A 20,484-nucleotide genomic window follows, 5' to 3' on the forward strand; every position below is an offset into this window, starting at 1 on the left:
CAATATCAGTGCTGTCCACCTAGTGATGACTCCATATTTTGGGGGCTTCTTTTTCTAAGCATTGTGGTGTATTGGGACCTTAGGGCTTTGTTCGTGAATATGTTTGATCAGTTTTAATATCTTGATTCTTTGCCTCTTGTTGACAAATGATTATTATAATTCAATGGACAACCCAAATCTTGGAGGAAGGGAAGAAGATGCCGAGCTCTTTGAGTCTTAATTTAGCATAAAATTTAACTTTTTTCTTTTCTAAAAACTCACCTTTACACGGGTATAAGGCAGACATATACAATTTATCTTGCTTTTCACAATACATTAGGCAATTTAGTTTGGCAGAAACTACCTATAAAAATTGCTTTGTTATTTGTCTTTCCCAGAATGTTTGTGAGAGAGCTTATGTGATATCTTTTATTAACATATTATTAGCGTTATCTTAATGTCCAGGTGTATAAATAGAGCTGTGGTATAAAAAGAGACATGATAATCTATTCTCTTCTGGATGTCAAATATCAATTACAGGCTACCGTTCTGGATTTCCATATAAGTGTTAGTCCCTCTTAAAGTCTTCTTATATAGATTTATAAAATGTTATAATAATCTCTTAGAGGTTGACAATTAGTATTCCTGATTATAGGTACTGTGATGCCTAGTCCTCTTCAATAAAGTCAAGAAAAAATATCTTAGTTGTATGATATTCTGTATGCAGAATGTTTAATGCATATGATGTTATTACACATGTAATATGTTTATTTTATGTAATAATGTTTAATAAACAAACAACATCAACAAAAACCAAGATACCAGCTTAAATAACTTGCCTGAAAATGATAGAGCTGAGCTCACAATGACAAAGATCTAATCAGTCCCCCTTTACTCAGATCATTTTTAGTGGGAGGCAGAGAGGAAAATTCTATTTGTGGGGTAACGAGCTTCAAGTCATAGTAATATATTACCAAAAGCAGATTTTGGGGTAATTTTTACAACTTTCTAGTAATTTTTACAACTTTCTAGTCCTCACACTATGCTTTCATGGTTGACTAAGTCTGTTGATGTAACATTCACTTTCAGTTTTTTTACATTGTTGATGTTCTATTTTGTTTTTGTTTTTGTTTCTTTTTCTATGAATGTACTGCCCTGAAATTTAACACATCTCTTCTTTATAATGAAGCTTAAACAGAAATAGACTGGAGCTGGTATTAATTTTTTCTTACAACTTCTGGCATTAAAGCTTGCCTTCTCAAAAACATGACAGTGCTTATAGATACATATTTCATTTTCTGTTCTGCCTCAAATTTCTGCATTTTATATAAAAATAGATGTATGTTCTTGTTTGCAAATGTGATTGATATATGCACATACCATTTCATTTATAACACAGGGTTTGGAAACTATATAGATAAGACTGTTTTAGACATCTTATTACACATGCTAATGAAATTTTAACCTAGGAAGTTTCAAGTGTATTTTTGAAGGAAAATTAAAACATACAAGAATTTCCCATGATAGCCCTCCCTCCCTTCCTCTTGAGATTGTCCATTACTTTTTAAAAGCATGTTTAAGCTTGGTGGGTTTTTTCCTCCTCAAAGCATTTTAATATAATGAGTGAATGTAACCTTATTCTTCTTGACATATGGCTTATTTTCTGTCAAGTATGTAACTTTTCTTACAGGTTTTAGTGTTTCAGAGATCCATTTCATTGGAAGAGGAATGTATTGCATGTTAAATATTTTTTTGAGGTTTTCAGAAGAAAGGCTTCCTAACTGAATACAAATCTTGAACACATTTGTTAATTTCTTACCTTTTCTTCCTTCTCTGGTAGGTGTTTCAGGTACAGTTGGATTGTTTGGCTGTGTCAACCATTCAGGCTTTGACAGCAGTAATGAACAAATCTCCAGCTGCTAAGGTAAAACATATGTCCTCAAGCTCTAAAATGTTATCATAGATATACCTGTTTTCACTATATAATTCCCAAAGTAATGTATGAAAGTATAAAATACGTAAGGTTTCACTCATGAAATAATTCACAAAATATCTCATCTTTGTGTAGGAATCACTTTGCCGATAATTTAAAAGACAGATGCCTATGGGCAATACTTTGGGCTTATTTAAAGCATTGATGACTGACTGCAAGCTCTAGGGATTTACAGCATCAGTCAACGAATGGGAAGAGAGCACTGGTGTTGAAATGTTGAAAGGATCATTTTAAGTGATTATTTGATTAGTGCATTTAAAGAATTAAATTTTATATCATAATTTTTCTTCATTAATAAAATAATCACTCTTTCACTATTTGGTCAGTTTATGACCATCTAGAATATGAAAAATTTTCACATGTGAACAGCCCTGTCAATTTGGGACTTGTTTTTCCAGATGGCCTTGGAAATTCTGCTTCTTTGTTTGTAGTCACTGACCCTCAGGATTTTCTTTCCCTTCTCATTCACTACCACTGACTCTGCCCTGCAGTCCACTTATGCTGATTCTGTGCTAGTAGTTTTCCCACTGAGTACTTTTAAGGATTAGTGACATCATCTGTGTAAAATGGTAAGCAGAGTGCCAGGCACAAGGTAAGTGCTTAATAAGTATGTGTCTATAATTATTTTTACCATTTTACCTTCTTATCCACCACTTCTAATATATTTCATTTAGTACCAGAAATAAATGAATTATTCCTTGTTCCCTAAGCCATGCTTTCAGTTGTATTTCTTACTTTCTATTGGTTTTTGTTAGGAGACTGACTTTCCCTATAAATGTTGCTATATATAACTCATGGTTAAATTCCTGCTGAATAGGCTTTTACAGCTATCACAGGCTGGCATGGAAGTCTAATCTCCATTTATAATAGTTACTTAAGGAAAAAATTATTTTAAGTTCTAAGTAATTGGTTTATGAATATAATGGATTGCCTATACTGTATTATGAAATTCAAACCTGAAATGATGTCCAGATCTTTTTTAAATATAATTTTTTAAACTATGTTATGTGTTGCATGGCTTAAAATTCGAAAGATTATTTTTTAAAATGCCTTTTGAAAAAAGACTTTTTTCCTATCCTTGGCCCACAGTCAACTAATTCCCCTTCCTAGAGACAACTAGTCATACTTGTTTAAATCTTTTGATTTTATAATGAGTGTATATATTTTTGCCTAACTTACTGGACCAATTTAGTATTGCTAGTTTTTTTTGTGTTCTTTACATTTTACGTTATGGCTTTTGGTACCCACAAGTCCAAGTGTGACTTAGAGCTTATTAAATTGAACTTTGTGCTCCAGATAATTTAGACCATTTAGATATTGGGTTGGCCAAAAGGTTCGTTCATTTTTTTCCCATAAGATGGCTCTAGTAGCACTTAGTTGTCTTTAACTTCATTTGAAACAGTTTTGCTAGATTGTATGACACCTGTCATATCAGAGTGCATTTTAAAAAGGACTTAACAAAATTGGTGAATTTTTGTATAGCCATTTTAATATTGAAGATGGAAGAACAAAAGCAACATTTTCGGCATATTATGCTTTATTATTTCAAGAAAGGTAAAAACGCAACCGAAATGCAAAGAAAAGGATTTGTGCAGTGTATGGAGAAGGTGCTGTGAGTGATCGAATGTGTCAAAAGTGGTTTGCAAAGTTTCATGCTGGAGATTTCTTGCTGGATGATGCTCCACGGTCGGGTAGACCAGTTGAAGTTGATAGTGATCAAATGGAGACATTAATTGAGAACAATCAACGTTATACGCCGGAGATAGCTGATATACTCAAAATATCCAAATCAAGTGTTGAAAACCATTTGCACCAACTTGGTTATGTGAATCGCTTTGATGTTTGAGCTCCACATAAGTTGAGTGAAAAAACCTTCTTGACCGTATTTCCGCATGCGATTCTCTACTTAAATGTAATGAAAACGTTCCATTTTTAAAACAAATTGTGATGGGTGATGAAAAGTGGATACTGTACAACAATGTGGAATGGAAGAGATTGTGGGGCAAGTGAAATGAACCACCACCAACCACACCAAAGGTCGGTCTTCATCCAAAGAAGGTGAGGTTGTGTATATGGTGGGATTGGAAGGGAGTCCTCTATTACGAGCTCCTTCCGGAAAACCAAATGATTAATTCCAACAAGTACTGCTCCCAATTAGACCAACTGAAAGCAGCACCTGACAAAAAAGCGTCCGGAATTAGTCAACAGAAAATGCATAATCTTCCATCAGGATAACACAAAACCACATGTTTCTTTGATGACCAGGCAAAAACTGTTATAGCTTGGCTGGGAGGTTCTAATTCATCTGCCGTATTCACCAGACATTGCATCTTCAGATTTCCATTTATTTAGGTCTTTACAAAATTCTCTTAATGGAAAAAATTTCAATTCCCCAGAAGACTGTCAGAGGGACTTGGAAGAGTTCTTTAATCAAAAAGGTAAAAATTTGGGGAAGATGGAATTATGAAGTTGCCTGAAAAATGGCAGAAGGTAGTGGAACAAAAGGGTGAATACGTTGTTCAGTAAAGTTCTTGAAGAAAATGAAAAATGTGTCTTTCATTTTTACTTAAAAACCGAAGGCACTTTTTGGCCAACTCAATACAAAGAGCAGAGGGAAAACCGTACCCAGGTTTTTTGGCCACTACTCAAAATTGCCAGGAGTCTTTAATCTAGTTCTTTGAGGCTACTGACTCCTTTATTCCTAAAGTCTTCTCACTTTTTCTCCATTTTTGTTTTGATTTCAAGTAATATTGTACTAATAACAAATCAAGTGAAGAAAGTAAAGGGATCTGCAAGTAGTATAACAATTTTATAATACACAGTCTTTGCTAATTCCATTTGTTTTACATTTTGGTATTTTATTGTAGCATTGTATTCCAGAAGGTATATGGAATATATTTAAGATGAAGACACCTGACTTACGAGAACAGAAATATTGAACTCATAATCTTTTAATATTGTTAATTAACTTAAATGGGTATTACTCAACATTTTTAATATTTTAACAAATTCAGTCTTTGAAAATCTGTTTTGATGTATTGATTTCTCCTCTCTTAGGAAGTATTTAAAGAAAGAATTGGTTATACACATATGTTTGAAGTATTAAAATCACTGGGTCAGCCACCACTGGAACTACTTAAAGAACTTATGAATATGGTGAGTTTTTTTTAGCTTTATTAGAAGAAGTTCCATCATCTTTGTATCAAAGATGGTAACTAACCTTTTGTCTCTTATGTTGCTTTACAGGCTGTAGAGGGTGATCACACTTCAGTTGGAATTTTGGGCATTAGTAATGTCCAGCCTCTCTTGCTTCTTATCCAGTGGCTTCCAGAGCTAGAATCCCATGACCTGCAAATCTTCATCTCTGATTGGCTGAAAAGAATTTGTTGTATTAATAGGCAAAGTCGAACTACTTGTGTCAATGCAAACATGGGAATTAGAATCATTGAAACCCTTAATTCCGATTCTTCCCTCCATCGAACTTGTGCTGAGAACTTGATTGCACTCCATGGTTCATTGGGGAGTCAGTCAGTGAGCTCAGAAGAAATCCGTCAACTACTAAGATTGTTGAGAGTGGATGAATCCGAGTACATTCACCCTTATACCACTCTTGTAACTCGAGCAATCCTGACAATGGCCCGAAAACAAAGTCTAGAGAGTGCACTGCAGTATTTTAATTTGTCACATAGTATGGCAGGAATTTCTGTGCCTTCCATACAGAAATGGCCAGGGTCTGCCTTTTCTTTCAATGCTTGGTTTTGCTTAGATCAGGATCAGTTGACTCTTGGCAATGCTAACAAAGGAGGAAAAAGAAAACAGTTATACAGGTACTGGTACAAGTTATGGAATATAAATGAATACTGTCATAATATATGCTGTGATTCTTAAACAGGAAAACATTTTTCTAAGCATCTATTTTTTTACTCCTCGAATACCTTTTTTTTTTTTTAAAAACTTTTATTTTTATTTATTTATTTATTTATTTTGCGGTAGCGGGCCTCTCACTGTTGTGGCCTCTCCTGCTGCGGAGCATAGGCTCCAGACGCACAGGGTCAGCAGCCATGGCTCATGGGCCCAGCTGCTCCGCGGCATGTGGGATCTTCCCGGACCGGAGCACGAACCCGTGTCCTCTGCATCGGCAGGTGGACTCTCAACCACTGCGCCACCAGGGAAGCCCCTATTTAATTTAATTTAATTAATTAATTTATTTATTTATGGCTGCATTGGGTCTTCGTTGCTGCACGCGGGCTTTCTCTAGTTGCAGCGAGTGGGGGCTACTCTTCATTGTGGTGCACAGGCTTCTCACTGCAGTGGCTTCTCTTGTTGCGGAGCATGGGCTCTAGGCGTGCAGGCTTCAGTAGTTGTGGCACACGGGCTCAGTAGTTGTGGCTCGCGGGCTCTAGAGCACAGGCTTAGTAGTTGCGGTACACGGGCTTAGTTGCTCTGCGGCATGTGGGATCTTCCCATACCAGGACTCAAAACTGTGTCCCCTGCATTGGCAGGCGGATTCTTAACCACTGCGCCACCAGGGAAGTCCTAAGCATCTACTTTTTAAATGTACAACAATTTATCTGAAGCCTCTCCTCCTTAGGGTGTACACAGTTTAATTATAAGTGCTTTGTTGCTTTCATAATAATAGTTGTATATCTCAAATATTATGCTAGTTAAGTTCTGAAACTAATTTGGAAACAAAGTTCCTTCTTAAAATTATTGTAAAAGTGGAGGAAAAAGGAATAGTAAACTTGAAAATGAATGGTGATTTCTCTGTTCTATTGAGGATGCTACTATATATTTATATGAAGGACCAGAAAAACCTATGTGTTCCCAAACATAGTTACTTCAGTAACTAATACATTTTAATATGCCTTGTGATTTTTTTTTTTTTTTGCGGTACGCGGGCCTCTCACTGTTGCGGCCTCTCCCGTTGCGGAGAACAGGCTCCGGACGCGCAGGCTCAGCGGCCATGGCTCACGGGCCCAGCCGCTCCGCGGCATGTGGGATCTTCCCGGACCGGGGCACGAACCCGTGTCCCCTGCATCGGCAGGCGGACTCTCAACCACTGCGCCACCAGGGAAGCCCCCTTGTGATTTTTTAAGACTTTATTCATTCTTTCTGAATCTTATTTGGAAGAATTTTGAAGATTTGAAAGTTTATAGTTTTGCTAGAGTTTGCTAATGGCATTCTGTGTATAAGGCTACCTTTTATAATTTACTAAACTGCTATGCCCAAAAAAGATTTAAAAATCAACTTTGAGGCAAGGTGGGATTGATGGTGTGTGACAATAGAATGTAAGCCACAGTGTGTTTTGTAAAGATATTCATGGTGAAGTTATGGTTTTGTGTGCCCCAGTGATGATGAAACTGTACAACTGACTTCAAAAGTTCTGATAATACATACTTTTGTTAGCTTTTTTACAGGAAGTGGCATGGGTTTTGAAGCTTTTATTACCCATTCAGGTATGTTGGTTGTGGCAGTGTGCACGAAAAGAGAATATGCAACAGTTATGCTTCCTGACCACAGTTTCTGTGATTCCCTCTGGGTAAGGCTTTAGGGCATCACATCTAACTTCTGGGTTCTTTCCTTTTAAAAAAACACATGTTTGGTGTGTGTACATCAGGTGTTATCATCTGCTTGTTGAGAGTTGATTAATTTTATGTTAAAGTTCTATTCATGTTGAAGTTTACCTATAAAGGAGTTAATACCATTTATCATAATCTCAGCGGTAATCATTTTTCTGCTAAAAAAATTAGATTGAAATGTTATATTTCTTTCAAGTTTTCTAGAATCAAATTTGATTTTGAATTACAATTTAAAATGAGAGCAGAAATTGTTAAAAAACAATGCATTTCTGTTGCTTTTCTTAAAAAATAAAATGCTTCTCATTAGAAACATTAATTCTAAAGAACACTCATAGACTTGGAAAATGCAGAAAAGGTACTATGTTACAATTGTGTGTAGATTTTCTAGAATAGTCAGAAGCTCTTTTATAGTACTACAGGCAAAATTGTTACTTTAACAGCATCATTTTAATCAGCGTTTAATTATGCTTAAACTTACTGTTCTACCTTTCACACAAACTAGTTATATAGTAATACTCTGAAAACATTTGTTATTGCAAAGACTTAATGTAATTTTTACTTTTTAAATATATGTTTTACTTTACCAGCACAACATAACCATTGTTCACATGCCTGGAAAAAGGCCCTTTGGTCAGAGCCTTGTATATATCTATGACAATGGACAGCAGAAGGTCTCTGCCCCTCTGAGATTTCCTGCCACGAATGAAGTAAGCACATCTAACCTACTCTTTTTTTTTTTTAAATATTTTTTTTTAATAAATATTTTTTTTTATTTTTAATAGGCGTAACAATTTTGCCAGGAATAGTATGAACTACTTCTGAGGTAAATGGTAAAAGCAGAGAGTGAGACTTGGTTTTCTTTGACTTTGATAGAAAAATGAAACATAGTGGAGATAAATCATGTAATTAGGAGAAATCTGTATAGCTCATGGAAGACCTGTACAGGGGAACTATAACAATAACTTAGACTTTATATATTAATATGATTCTGAAGTTAAATGGAAATTTGGAATGTATATATTTTCTTATTGTTTGTGCTTGTTGCTTACCAATACAGCTAAAACAGATTAGAACAGATTTAATTAAAATTAACATAATTCCAAATACAAAGCCATTTAAAATTATATTTCTTATTTGATGAAATATATGGATGTTTTTTGTATCTTCATGTGTAATTTGATTTAATTAATAGATTTGATTAATCTATTAGCCCAATTTTGGTTTTATTTGTAGAATCCGTCATATTTAGAAAGATTTCTCCAAATGGAACTAAAATAGGGAAAGAAATCTTTCCCTGTACTGTTTTATTTTAAATATGAGGATAGAGATTTAATTAAAATGTGTAATTTATTATATTTGTTTGTTTCTTACTTTTAGCCTTTTATTTCTTGCTGCATTGGTTCAGCTGGGCAAAGAACCACCACTCCTCCACCATCCCAAATCCCAGATCCACCTTTTTCTTCTCCCATTACCCCTCATCGAACATCATTTGGTGGAATTTTGTCATCAGCTTCCTGGGGAGGAACAATGGAAAAATCAAAGTTGATTACCAAATTGATATCAGCTGGAACACAAGACAGTGAATGGGGGTGTCCCACATCTCTGGAGGGTCAGCTGGGGTCTGTTATCATCTTCTATGAAGCACTGCAGCCTCTTCAGGTGAAGGCATTATATTTAGCAGGTGAGCATGTACCATCATACTGCCTAATTAAACTGAAATAGTTTTTTCTGTTGCCTAAATATATTCTGAAGAATATATTTGATCTAAAGAATGTACAGTTGGCCATTGAACAACTCTAGGGTTAGGGGTGCCAACCCTTCATGAAGTCAAAAATCCACATATAACTTATGTCGACCCTCCATATATATGCAGTTCCTTTGTATGCATGGTTCTGCATCTGCGGATTGTGGTACTGTCTATTTACTATTGAAAACAATCCACATATGAGTGGACCTACACAGTTCACCTCATGTTGTTCGAGGGTCAACTATATTTGTTTTAACTGGAACTGAAAGGGAAGAAAAAGCCCACCACAGATCATACTTTTACTCCCCTTAACTTTATTGAGATATTGACATTATAACATACATAAGTTTAAGGTATGCAATGTGCTGATTTGATACACGTATACCCTGCAAAATGATTACTGTAATAAAGTTGGTTAACACCTCCATACCCTCACATAATTACCATTTTTTAACGTGTGTGATGATAACATTTAAGATTTACTCTCTTCACAACTTTCAAGTACATTATAATTAATTATAGTATACTATACATTTTTTGATATGCATAAAAAAACAAAACTTTGAGAAATATTTCAAATATCATCCATAATACTGCCTGTGTTAGTCTATTAGAACTGCTATAACAAAATACCACAGACCAGATAGCTTAAACACTATTTTCTCAGAATTCTGGAAGCTAGAATTCAAGATCAAGTTTCCGTCAGGCTTGGTCTCTAGTGAATCCTCTATTCCTGGCTTGTAGATGGCTGCCTTCTTGCTCTGTCCTCACATGGAATATGTTCTCTGTGTGTATGTGCAGAGAGAGATCTCTGCTGTCTTTTCCTCTTCTTATAAGGGGCCCTATTGAATTAGGGCCCGACTTTTATGACATCATTTAGCCTTAATTACCCCTTACAGGCCCTATCTCCAACTACAGTCACACTGGGGGTTAGAGCTTCAACATAGGAATTTTGAGTGGGCGAGTACACAATTCAATCTATAATACTGCTGGTGCTTTTGACAGATTTTAATACATTGATGAAACAAAGTGTAAGTTTGTCTTCATAAGAAGTCACACAACTGATTCTATAGTCATATGAGTCTTATTCAAAACTTGTCATTTTTATAATTTATATGGTGATATATCTGAAGAATTCATGAAGGCATTAGAATTAGGAGCTCTTGGATAAAATTACAAGTTTTTGTTTTGGCTTTTACTTTTTCATTTGGCTCTGATTTTATTTTTATTTTTTGGGTTTTTTTTGTTTTTTTTTTTTGCGGTACGCGGGCCTCTCACTGTTGTGGCCTCTCCCGTTGTGGAGCACAGGCTCCACATGCGCGGGCTCAGCGGCCATGGCTCACGGGCCCAGCCGCTCCGCGGCATGTGGGATCGGACTGGGGCGTGAACCCATGTCCTCTGCATCGGCAGGTGGACTCTCAACCACTGTGCCACCAGGGAAGCCCTTGGCTCTGATTTTAAAGATACACACTGGTTGTTATTGGATCATAACTATTTGCAAAATTCAGGAGTTAAGCCTATAAGTAGTTATGTATATTAACTCTGCAGCTTAGCTTATTATTTGTCAGAATGTCTTTTTTTAGATTACATGGAGTTTTGAGATGAATGTCTCTGTCCACACTTAAAAAGTTTGTATTAGAACCTTGTCGTTACTTTAAAACTCACCAAAGTATTTGAAGTTGACCTTTAATCTAAATAAATTCCAAGTTAATAATAAGTCATTTAGTGTAGTCATTATAGCTATATAGTTTGGATTTTGCTCTTACAATTTTTCCTACTTAAAATTCTACTCTTACAAATAATAATTATTTGTTATGTATTATAATGATTATTTTTAATGGCTACATAATATTTCATTAGATTCATAATGCATGATTTACTTAGGTTGTTTATAATTTTTAATAGTTATAAACTTCAAAGATTAAATATGATGAACTATTGTACCAATTTTTTTTTTTTTGTATTTTGATGGATTTGCTTATGATAAGTTCCCAGGATAAATATTCAAAGGGTGTGAATATTTTTATAGCTCTCAATACATGTTACCTACTCAGTTTTCATAACGGATATAACAATTGACAGTGCCTACCAGTAACACATAAGTATATCCAACTCATTACAGCCTCATTAAGATGGAATGGTAAATACTGTTTCCTCCATTTTTTTGATGTCAAATGGAACCTTGCTTTAATTTGTAGTTTTATTTTTGTTTTTTTTGTAGTAAGGTCAAGAGTTTTTTCCTACTCATTTGCTGTTCCATTTCTGTGATATCTATTCACATTATTGATTGGTTGTTTTGCTGTTTTATCTTACAAATTTGAATTGTTTTACATTTGATAAATGTATAAACTTTGTTATGTTTTATATTAGTTTTTAATGCTATATAAAATTTCCTTTCTGTAGTAGAGATTGATCTACCCCCTCTCCGAACTTTACTAGGTGTTAGACAAATTGGATGTGATATAAAAATAAAGTACATTTTGGCTAATGTGTTTTAACTGTGTTATATAAAAAGCTTGAAACAGCTTAATTAAAATTTTTTTTCTGATTACACAGACCTGAGGAGGCCATATATATTCAATGATTTGTGTGTGTATGTGTGTATAAATAATTTTCAGGTCCAAACTGTTTAAGCCCTTGGAAATTTCAAGAGTCTGACATGGCTGACCTGCCTGGTAACATCCTTCTTCACTACACTGCAAAGGTCAGAGTAAATGCATGGACTGTCCATCTAGCTGTAACTATGCTGTGAACTAAAATTCCATTTTTATTCCTTTTGTCATTTCAGTGGGTAATTGAGAAGAAGGGGCTTGAACTACTGTTAAAAATTATTAATTTTCAAAAGAAGATGAGAAGCAGTAAAAATTAAGCTGCAGTTCTCAGCTGTGGTTCAAGTGTTATTTATCATTATGTCATCCCAGTCGTATGAATGGAGATGGTTGTAGTGGGAATTTGTACTAATGAATCAACTTCAGTAAATGAAATTGTTTAAATGTATTCTTCTTTTTTGGAAGGAGAGTTGAAACAGAATCGTGCTCAACTTTTGTTTATTTTTTAAATTTTTTGGCTGCGCGGCTGGTGGGATCTTAGTTCCCTGAACAGGGAATGAACCTGGGCCCTCGGCAGTGAGAGCGCAGAGTTCTAACCACTGGACTGCCAGGGAATTCCCTGTTTATTTTTAAAATGTGGTTAACAAGAAAACAAAACAAATGTTTACATCAGAAGGAGAAGAAAAGCTACATATACGCATACCATGCCCAGTCCTTTTTCCTTCAAGAAAAGTCGTTTATCTAGTGAAAGTAATTGAGGTTAGCAAGGGCTGAGGGAAAGATCAAAGGTAGAACTGGGAGGAAGAAAAGGGAGAAGTGGCATAAACAATATTAATTGCCTTCATTATATTTAATGTTACTTTAACCCAGAAGTTGCTTCTGTTGTGTGATATTATACATCATAGACCTTCCCCCCCCTAGTTGAACCAGCTAGTACATGGTCATAATTTATTACTCTGAACACTTGTTTATGTGTAACCTAATAAAATTTACTTGTCAGGTGGTATTTCCCCTTAACTTTTAATTTTGATTAATTTCAAACCTAGAGAGAAGTTGAAAGAATGGTAAAGTGAAATCCTGTATACTCTTTACCTAAATTCACCAGTTACTAACATTTTGCTGCACTTGGTCTTCACCTATTTCAAATCATTTGTGAAAGCAGATCAACATAGCAATCAAGACACTTTACTCCTAAACTTTACAACATAATCATTAACCTCCCTGAGAAAATGATCAATAATTCATGTCCTTTACAACCCATGTTCAAATTTTCCCAGTTTTCCCCAAAATATTTGTTTAGCCTTTTAAAAATTTAATCTTGGATCCATTTGAACATTGCATTGGTTATAATATCTCTTGAGTCTCTTATTTTTTATTTGTTTGGTTTTTATAATACTTTTTCCCAAAGATATAGATGTTTGTTTACCAAACTAGATTTTAAGTTATTTCCTGGCAGGGACTATCTCTTTTTTTTTCCCCCAGGGACTATCTCTTATACTTATTTTCATTACAACTATTTCGTATAGCTGGATAGGAAATAATTGGACTTAATCTCACTAATTGGTGACATGTCTAGACATGTGATGACTAATTGAGTCTTTTTGGCATATCCTTTTTTCAAAGTAACTTTGATTTTAATAATATTAAGGTTGAATTTTTACTTTTGGAAGTAAAAATTCTGTAATATTTAAAATAGCTATTTTTGGTCACAAAACCCGATATGACGAATATATACAATAAAACAGTTTATTGGAGGAACATTTCTTGAAAATGGTAACATATCATTATACAAGAATTCTGTGGTTAAATAACGTTGAGGGAATGTTGCATTCTGTATATCCTTCTTGGAGATGGATTATACACTTGAAAAATTCTGCTTATAAAGAAACTAGTTCACATTTGTTTTATCCTACTTTTTCACCAGTTATTTGAACATAGAACACATTTTGATTTTCATTTCACTTATTAACAGGTGGTAGTTTGGGAAAAGCTACTCCAGGGAATTTTAGCAGTCAACAATTTTTCATCTTTGTACTTATTTGTAGGAGGTGTTTAACCATCAATTTAAAATTTTTTGAGTGTTCTCTTTGTGCCAAGAGTTGTCTGAACTTTTAGGATACAAAGATGAGTAAGTTAAAACCTCTGGCTTTAAGAAGGTTACAATCTAAAGTGAAATAAATGTGTAAAAAATAAGTGCAATATAATTTTATTAGCATTTTTTAGCTACCATTTATTCGGTATTTACAATGTATTAAGCACTATGCTAAATGTTTCACATGTACTGTTTCACTTAATCTTTACAAAAGCTCTGAGGGTTATGTTGTACTCTTTGTATCTTTTCTAAGCTCTAGTTGTCTGAGGCTGAGGAAAGATAAGTAACTTGCCTAGCCTCATAATTCTAGTTAATACCTAACCTGTTTAATGCTTAACCACTATACAATATTTTTGTGTTGGAATTATATGCAGAATACAGTGTGGGTACAAAGGAAGAGTGGTTGGTTCTTCCAGGAGGATAGAATATCATAGAAAAGATGGTTTGATTTGTGTTTTAAAAGGCGGAGTAAAGGGAGGGATGTTCAGTGAGCAACACCTACAAAGGCATAGAATGTAAAGCTGGATTCTGTGTGTATTTGGGTATAGGTCACTGAGTGGGAGCAGTTGGCCAGAAATGAAGTTAGAGGGCCAAGTGGAGGCCAGATCATAGCAAACCTCTTATGCCAGGCTAAATAGTAGGCAATGGATAGGATTTTAAGAAGAGTGATATGATCAGGTTTGCATTTTAGAAAAAGGTCTTGAGCTACAGTGTCAAAGTTGGATTGGAGAGAGAGACTGGAGGCAGTCATACCACAGGGAGATTACTGTGTTTGGACAGGTCATAGATACATATTACCAAACTAAGGTAGTAATAGGAGAAAGACTTTTCTGTCTCGGAGACTAATACAGTTTACATTGAGTTAAATGTAAACTCAATTTACATTTACTTTATTAAATCAATTTTTCTCAGTTGCCTTAAGAGAAAAGCAACAACCACATCATCTGTGCTAAAATTTGTAGGTTTCTTTATTTTCTTTTGGTCTGGGGATTAGATTCAAGAATGTTTCATTATCTGCCAGTTCACAGGTTACATGTGAGGTTCCCTGGTTTATAAACCTTTATGGAAGTTAACAAATTAACAGTTTCTAGAGTTGCAGACTTTAAAGCTCTTAATTTGAATATAACTAAAATAGTCAGTAATATAAGGGAAAATAATGTCTTGTGCCTGTGGTTTGATTTTTGTATTGTGATATAATTTTCTGTACTAATGGGAATAAAACATTGAATTTTTTAAAAAGTCAAAAATCTGTTTGCATATATTGGTTTAGAATAGAAGGAATTTTAAACTATGTGATTGGTGAATGGTAAGTTCTAGCTAATCCTTATCTGTCAGACGACAAGCAGCAGTGACCTGCATTTGATGAGTGAGTGCATTAGAATCTAGTCCCTGATTCTTTTAAAAGACAATCAGAGAATAATAATATTAAACTTAATATTGTAAGCATCTTATCCTTGACTATACTATATACCTTTTAAAATTATGGTGAAATGTTCCATATATAGTTAAAGTTATGTTTTGTCTTCATTGTTCTTAGCTGTTTGCCATATTTTTCTTTTACTTTTAGGCCTGCAAAAATTCAATCTGTCTTGATTTATCTACTAATTGTTTGCATGGAAGGTTAACAGGAAACAAAGTAGTAAACTGGGACATTAAGGTAAGTTAATGATGAACGATGGGCAACGTATTATTTATTTAAGTGTACTGATCCTTTAAAAACTTTTGTCTTTTGAGCACCACCAGATTGATCTAAATAAGTCCTGTTTAAAATGTTTGCAGATACACAGTTTGAAGGATAAATAAATAAGTAGTTGAATGACTATTTGATTTGTTTGTAACGTAATTACCTTTTTAAACTATGCCATGAGCTTAGCAGTTTTCATAAGAAAAATATGCTGCCCTCGTTAATAGCTCCACTTTTAAGGTATTTAATCCCTAAAACTATGTAACAGATTTCAACCCCTCAGAGACTTCTTTGATTATCCCTTTTCTCCTATATCACATTCGTCTCCTGTCCATCAGCTTTAAACAAACTTAGATCTTTCCTCTCTGAGGTTAAAGATGAGTAATTTTTCCTCTTCTTCATAACCCCGTCTAGCCATTATATCTTGTCTGCCTTTTTCATGTGCCTCATATTTATGTCTTAGCTGGATGTAATGTCTTTGCTTCTATTTAAAGTCCTCTACTTATTTCCCAAGATGGAGTTGACTATTCTTGTCAGGAGTACCTATAGCAGTTTCTATTATTTCACTTATCATGGTGAATAGTTAACTGTTTGCTTGCTTGATTCTCCAGTAGTCCTTAAGAACTTCAAAGGAGGGAACACTGCTTTTTCCCCCAGTGCCTGGCACAGGGATACATAATAACATTGTTGACTGAGTGATTAAACTAGTAAAGATTATTTGGGCTAATGTGAAAGTCAGAGATATCCTATTTCTAAAATACAGGATTTCCTTAAAAGATATATTAAATAGAAATTACAGCCTAAGTAAAATAAAAATAAATATAAAATATAGTTATACTGGAACTTGCTGATAAATCAGCAAAACAACAACAACAAAACTTTTGTCTTCTAGTCATTTAATACCAATCAAAAATGCTTATTGTTTCAATGAACAGAAATCATTAGGATAATTCTTCTATGTAAAAATGAATCCATAAGTTTGTATTAATCTCATGTTATTCATGTAGTATAAAGCTTTTTTCTCTTTGACTTTGAGATAAGAACACCTATTCTTACCTGTTAACATAGTAAGATTTATGACTTGTTTGCCAATTTGTAAGTTTTTTTAATTTGAATTTTATTGTATTTATTTTTATACAGCATGTTCTTATTAGTTATCTATTTTATACATATTAGTGTATATATGTCAATCCCAATCTCCCAATTCATCCCACCCACCCCCACATACCCCCCCCACCCGCTTTCTCCCCCTTGGTTTCCATACGTTTGTTCTCTACATCTGTGTCTCTATTTCTGCCTTGCAAACCAGTTCATCTGTACCATTTTTCTAGATTCCACATATATTCGTTAATATACGATATTTGTTTCTCTTTTTCTGACTTACTTCACTCTGTATGACAGTCTCTAGATCCATCCACATCTCTACAAAAGACCCAATTTCGTTCCTTGTTATGGCTGAGTAATATTCCACTGTATATATGTACCACATCTTCTTTATCCATTCGTCTGTCGATGGAGATTTAGGTTGCTTCCATGTCCTGGCTATTGTAAATAGTGCTGCAATGAACATTGGGGTGCATGTGTCTCTTTGAATTATGGTTTTCTCTGGGTATATGCCTAGTAGTGGGATTGCTGGGTCATATGGTAATTCTATTTTTAGTTTTTTAAGGAACCTCCATACTGTTCTCCATAGTGTCTGTATCAATTTACATTCCCACCAACAGTGCAAGAGGGTTCCCTTTTCTCCACACCCTCTCTGGCATTTGTTGCTTGTAGGTTTTCTGATGATGCCCATTCTAACTGGTGTGAGATAATACCTCATTGCAGTTTTGATTTGTGTTTCTCTAGTAATTAGAGATGTTGAGTAGCTTTTCATGTGCCTCTTGGCCATCTGTATGTCTTCTTTGGAGAAATGTCTATTTAGGTCTTCTGCCCATTTTTTGATTGGGTTGTTTGTCTTTTTAATATTGAGCTGCATGATCTGTTTATGTATTTTGGAGATTAATCCTTAGTTGAGATAAGGACACTTATTCTTACCTGTTTACATAGTAAGATTTATGACGTGTTTGCCAATTCGTAAGTTAACTTTTGATGTCATGTATAAGATTGGTTTTATAAGGATAGTTTTATGGATTACTTATATAGAGAAAGCCGATTATTTGTGTTATACATTATACTTGAAAATCAAAGCAGTCTTTGTTGCCTTGAGTATAGATATGTAGAAATCAAAAAGGAACAGAATTATCAAGAGCAAGACTATTGCTTTTTTATACTGAAGCAAAATCAAAGCCAAAAAAAGTTAAATGACATGACAACTGGGAAAAAAAAAACACTTCCCATCCAAAATTCTAGTTTACTTACTGTAAAAAGCCCTTAAAAATCAATATGAAAAACAGGCAAAGACTATGAAGAGGTGGTTTACGGACTTAAGGTATGTAAACACGGCAGTTCAGAACATTTTAGCAGTTAATAATAGCTAATCTTATATAACACCCATTGTATGTCAGGCACTAAGCACTTTTCATGTATTAGCTTATCTCATCCTTGAAACAACTTTACAAAGTGGGAATTAATATTATCCTCATCTTACAGATGAAGAAACTGAGGCTAGGGAAATTAGTAACTTGTCTAAGATACTGAATATATTTTGTTAAGCTATCCAGAATAGTCAGTCACTTTGAACTTCAGTTGAAGCCACTCACTCCACCTTTTTTGTAAACTTAAAGTAGAGGAGTCAGTCATATTTGTACTGCAAATACATTCTTTTTTTTCATGACTTGTTCTCCTGTTTGTTGTGACTAATTGCCTTGTGACAGTTGTTACCTCTTATATCACTAGTGTTACGTTGTGAAGTCTACTTATGGGGTCATGTTTAGATTGCCTATGTTGGGAATTCGTAAACTTGGGAAAACAAAGATGTATTAAAATGGTCTGGCCTTGTCTCTTGAGTATTGATTTTGGTGACCCTTGAGGCTGCTCTTTAAAGCATATGCCTGTACAAGGGTTCCTTTAGCTTAGGCCATCATATACTTTACTTAAAGGTTTAGCAAATTGTAACCTCATACATGCTGTGTAGGTATTAAATGAGAAAATTGCCTGTGTTTTATAAGATTAAAAAATTGTAGTTTCCTCTTTCAGGACAGCATAAACTGCATAGGTGGAGTAAATGTACTTTTTCCTCTAATGGAACAAATCAGCCACTTTGGTGAAGGACAGATTCCTGAGGGATTGAATGAAAGCACAGTTCCTGAAGTGATAACACCTGTAGAAGGAGATTGGGTGGTATTGAACTCCACAAAGGCATCAGGTATTAAGCTGAAATTAATGTGAACTAGTCATTGAGAAACTTGAGAATTAATTGAAAGATAGATTGAAATGTCTTGCTACCATGATGAAGAAACTTAACCATTTGTAGCTGAAGTAGTCCATCCCTAATTTTACTAATGGAGTTCAGAAAGTGCATAATACTTCAGTGAAAACACTTAAGATGTTGATTATACTCTTGACTATCCTTAGTTTGTACTGTTAGCAGAAATCGGACAACATTGTTAAATTTATGGTAGAGAAAATATTTACATGTTCATATAAGTATATAATATGCAGTCACTGATTTCTCTGATATTTATGTTCTGCAAGTGACCTTTGGATGCAAATTCCTGAACCAAATTCCTTGTTTGTTATAATATGCATATGATATAGAACATGTGATACAAAAGTGATTAGCATAATTATGATAATTAATGACATCTTCACAATTCCACAGAGTCAAGACTAGAGAGAAATTTAATTGCAACATTTATCTTGATTGTGAAACACTTTATTCAAAGACATCCTATTAACCAGGACAATCTTATTCACTCCCATGGAGTTGCCATTCTTGGTGCCTTACTTCAAAAGGTGAGCTAGTCTAACGTTATGTAGATGTGACTGATGATTGTAATTACCAGTTAGTGTTGAGGTTTTTTTCTTTCCAATAAATAAATATATGTATATATTTTTTATTAAATATATTTTAAAAATTATACTATTATAGCTTAAGTTATATTAATGGATATAATTTATTTCACAAGCCGCTTTTTAAAACTTGAATCACCTTATACAAGAACTACATATCTTACATAACAGTGTATAATCTTTGATATAAGGACCTTGTGTGTTAACTTTGGTATTTGGGATATTTCATCATTTAAAGACACTATTTTAGGAATATGTTCTAGAGTTACATCAGAAAATATAATGTTTAAATTGTTTATATTTTTCTAACCAAGCGTTTTATATTTAGTAGATGTTCTGAATTAATCATTTCAAATTATAGCTTAATGACAGTTATTTAAACTGAACTTTACAGAACCCTCTTCTATTTGGATTTCAGGTGCCAAGCACCTTGATGGATGTTAATGTATTGATGGCAATTCAGTTACTCATTGAGCAGGTATCATTAGAGAAAAATATGCAGCTCCTGCAACAAATGTATCAGTATTTACTCTTTGACTTCCGTATTTGGAACCGTGGCGATTTTCCCTTTCGAATTGGTGAGAGCAGGCTGTTGGATAAATTTTATAGTTGTTTTAAAAATGTATTACTACTTATGTGACTTTATTTTAGGTATATAATTGAAGAGTGAACTTTCTATTTTAGGTCACATACAATATCTTTCCACCATCATCAAGGACAGCAGGAGAGTTTTCCGAAAGAAGTATGGTGTACAGTTTCTCCTAGATACACTTAGGATTTATTATGGGTATGATATCCTTACTCTTTCTCAGTTTGATATTGTTTCTGTTACTTGATTGGAACATCTAGATTGTTTATTTTCCAGCAGTTCTAATACCTTTAACTTCAGAGAGCCAGGATGTTGTGG

At 34.3% G+C, this 20,484-nt stretch overlaps 1 protein-coding gene across 3 annotated transcripts in view; it reads left to right on the plus strand.

Annotated features, from left to right (window-relative positions):
* The window catches only part of NBEAL1 (neurobeachin like 1), a 179,067-nt gene that overhangs the window by 63,441 nt on the left and 95,142 nt on the right, over nucleotides 1–20,484 (plus strand). For all 3 annotated transcript variants that reach the window (XM_082840791.1, XM_082840789.1, XM_082840790.1), the window contains 12 exons: nucleotides 1,820–1,903; nucleotides 5,030–5,128; nucleotides 5,219–5,799; nucleotides 7,379–7,511; nucleotides 8,139–8,258; nucleotides 8,929–9,232; nucleotides 11,917–12,002; nucleotides 15,507–15,596; nucleotides 18,762–18,930; nucleotides 19,387–19,520; nucleotides 19,996–20,155; nucleotides 20,262–20,364. In XM_082840791.1, the coding sequence (XP_082696917.1) occupies nucleotides 1,820–1,903; nucleotides 5,030–5,128; nucleotides 5,219–5,799; nucleotides 7,379–7,511; nucleotides 8,139–8,258; nucleotides 8,929–9,232; nucleotides 11,917–12,002; nucleotides 15,507–15,596; nucleotides 18,762–18,930; nucleotides 19,387–19,520; nucleotides 19,996–20,155; nucleotides 20,262–20,364 (2,063 nt within the window). The remainder of the gene's footprint in view (nucleotides 1–1,819; nucleotides 1,904–5,029; nucleotides 5,129–5,218; nucleotides 5,800–7,378; nucleotides 7,512–8,138; nucleotides 8,259–8,928; nucleotides 9,233–11,916; nucleotides 12,003–15,506; nucleotides 15,597–18,761; nucleotides 18,931–19,386; nucleotides 19,521–19,995; nucleotides 20,156–20,261; nucleotides 20,365–20,484) is intronic.

Source organism: Leucopleurus acutus, assembly GCF_964270905.1.
Source record: "Leucopleurus acutus genome assembly, chromosome: 6".
Classification (NCBI taxonomy): domain Eukaryota; kingdom Metazoa; phylum Chordata; class Mammalia; order Artiodactyla; family Delphinidae; genus Leucopleurus; species Leucopleurus acutus.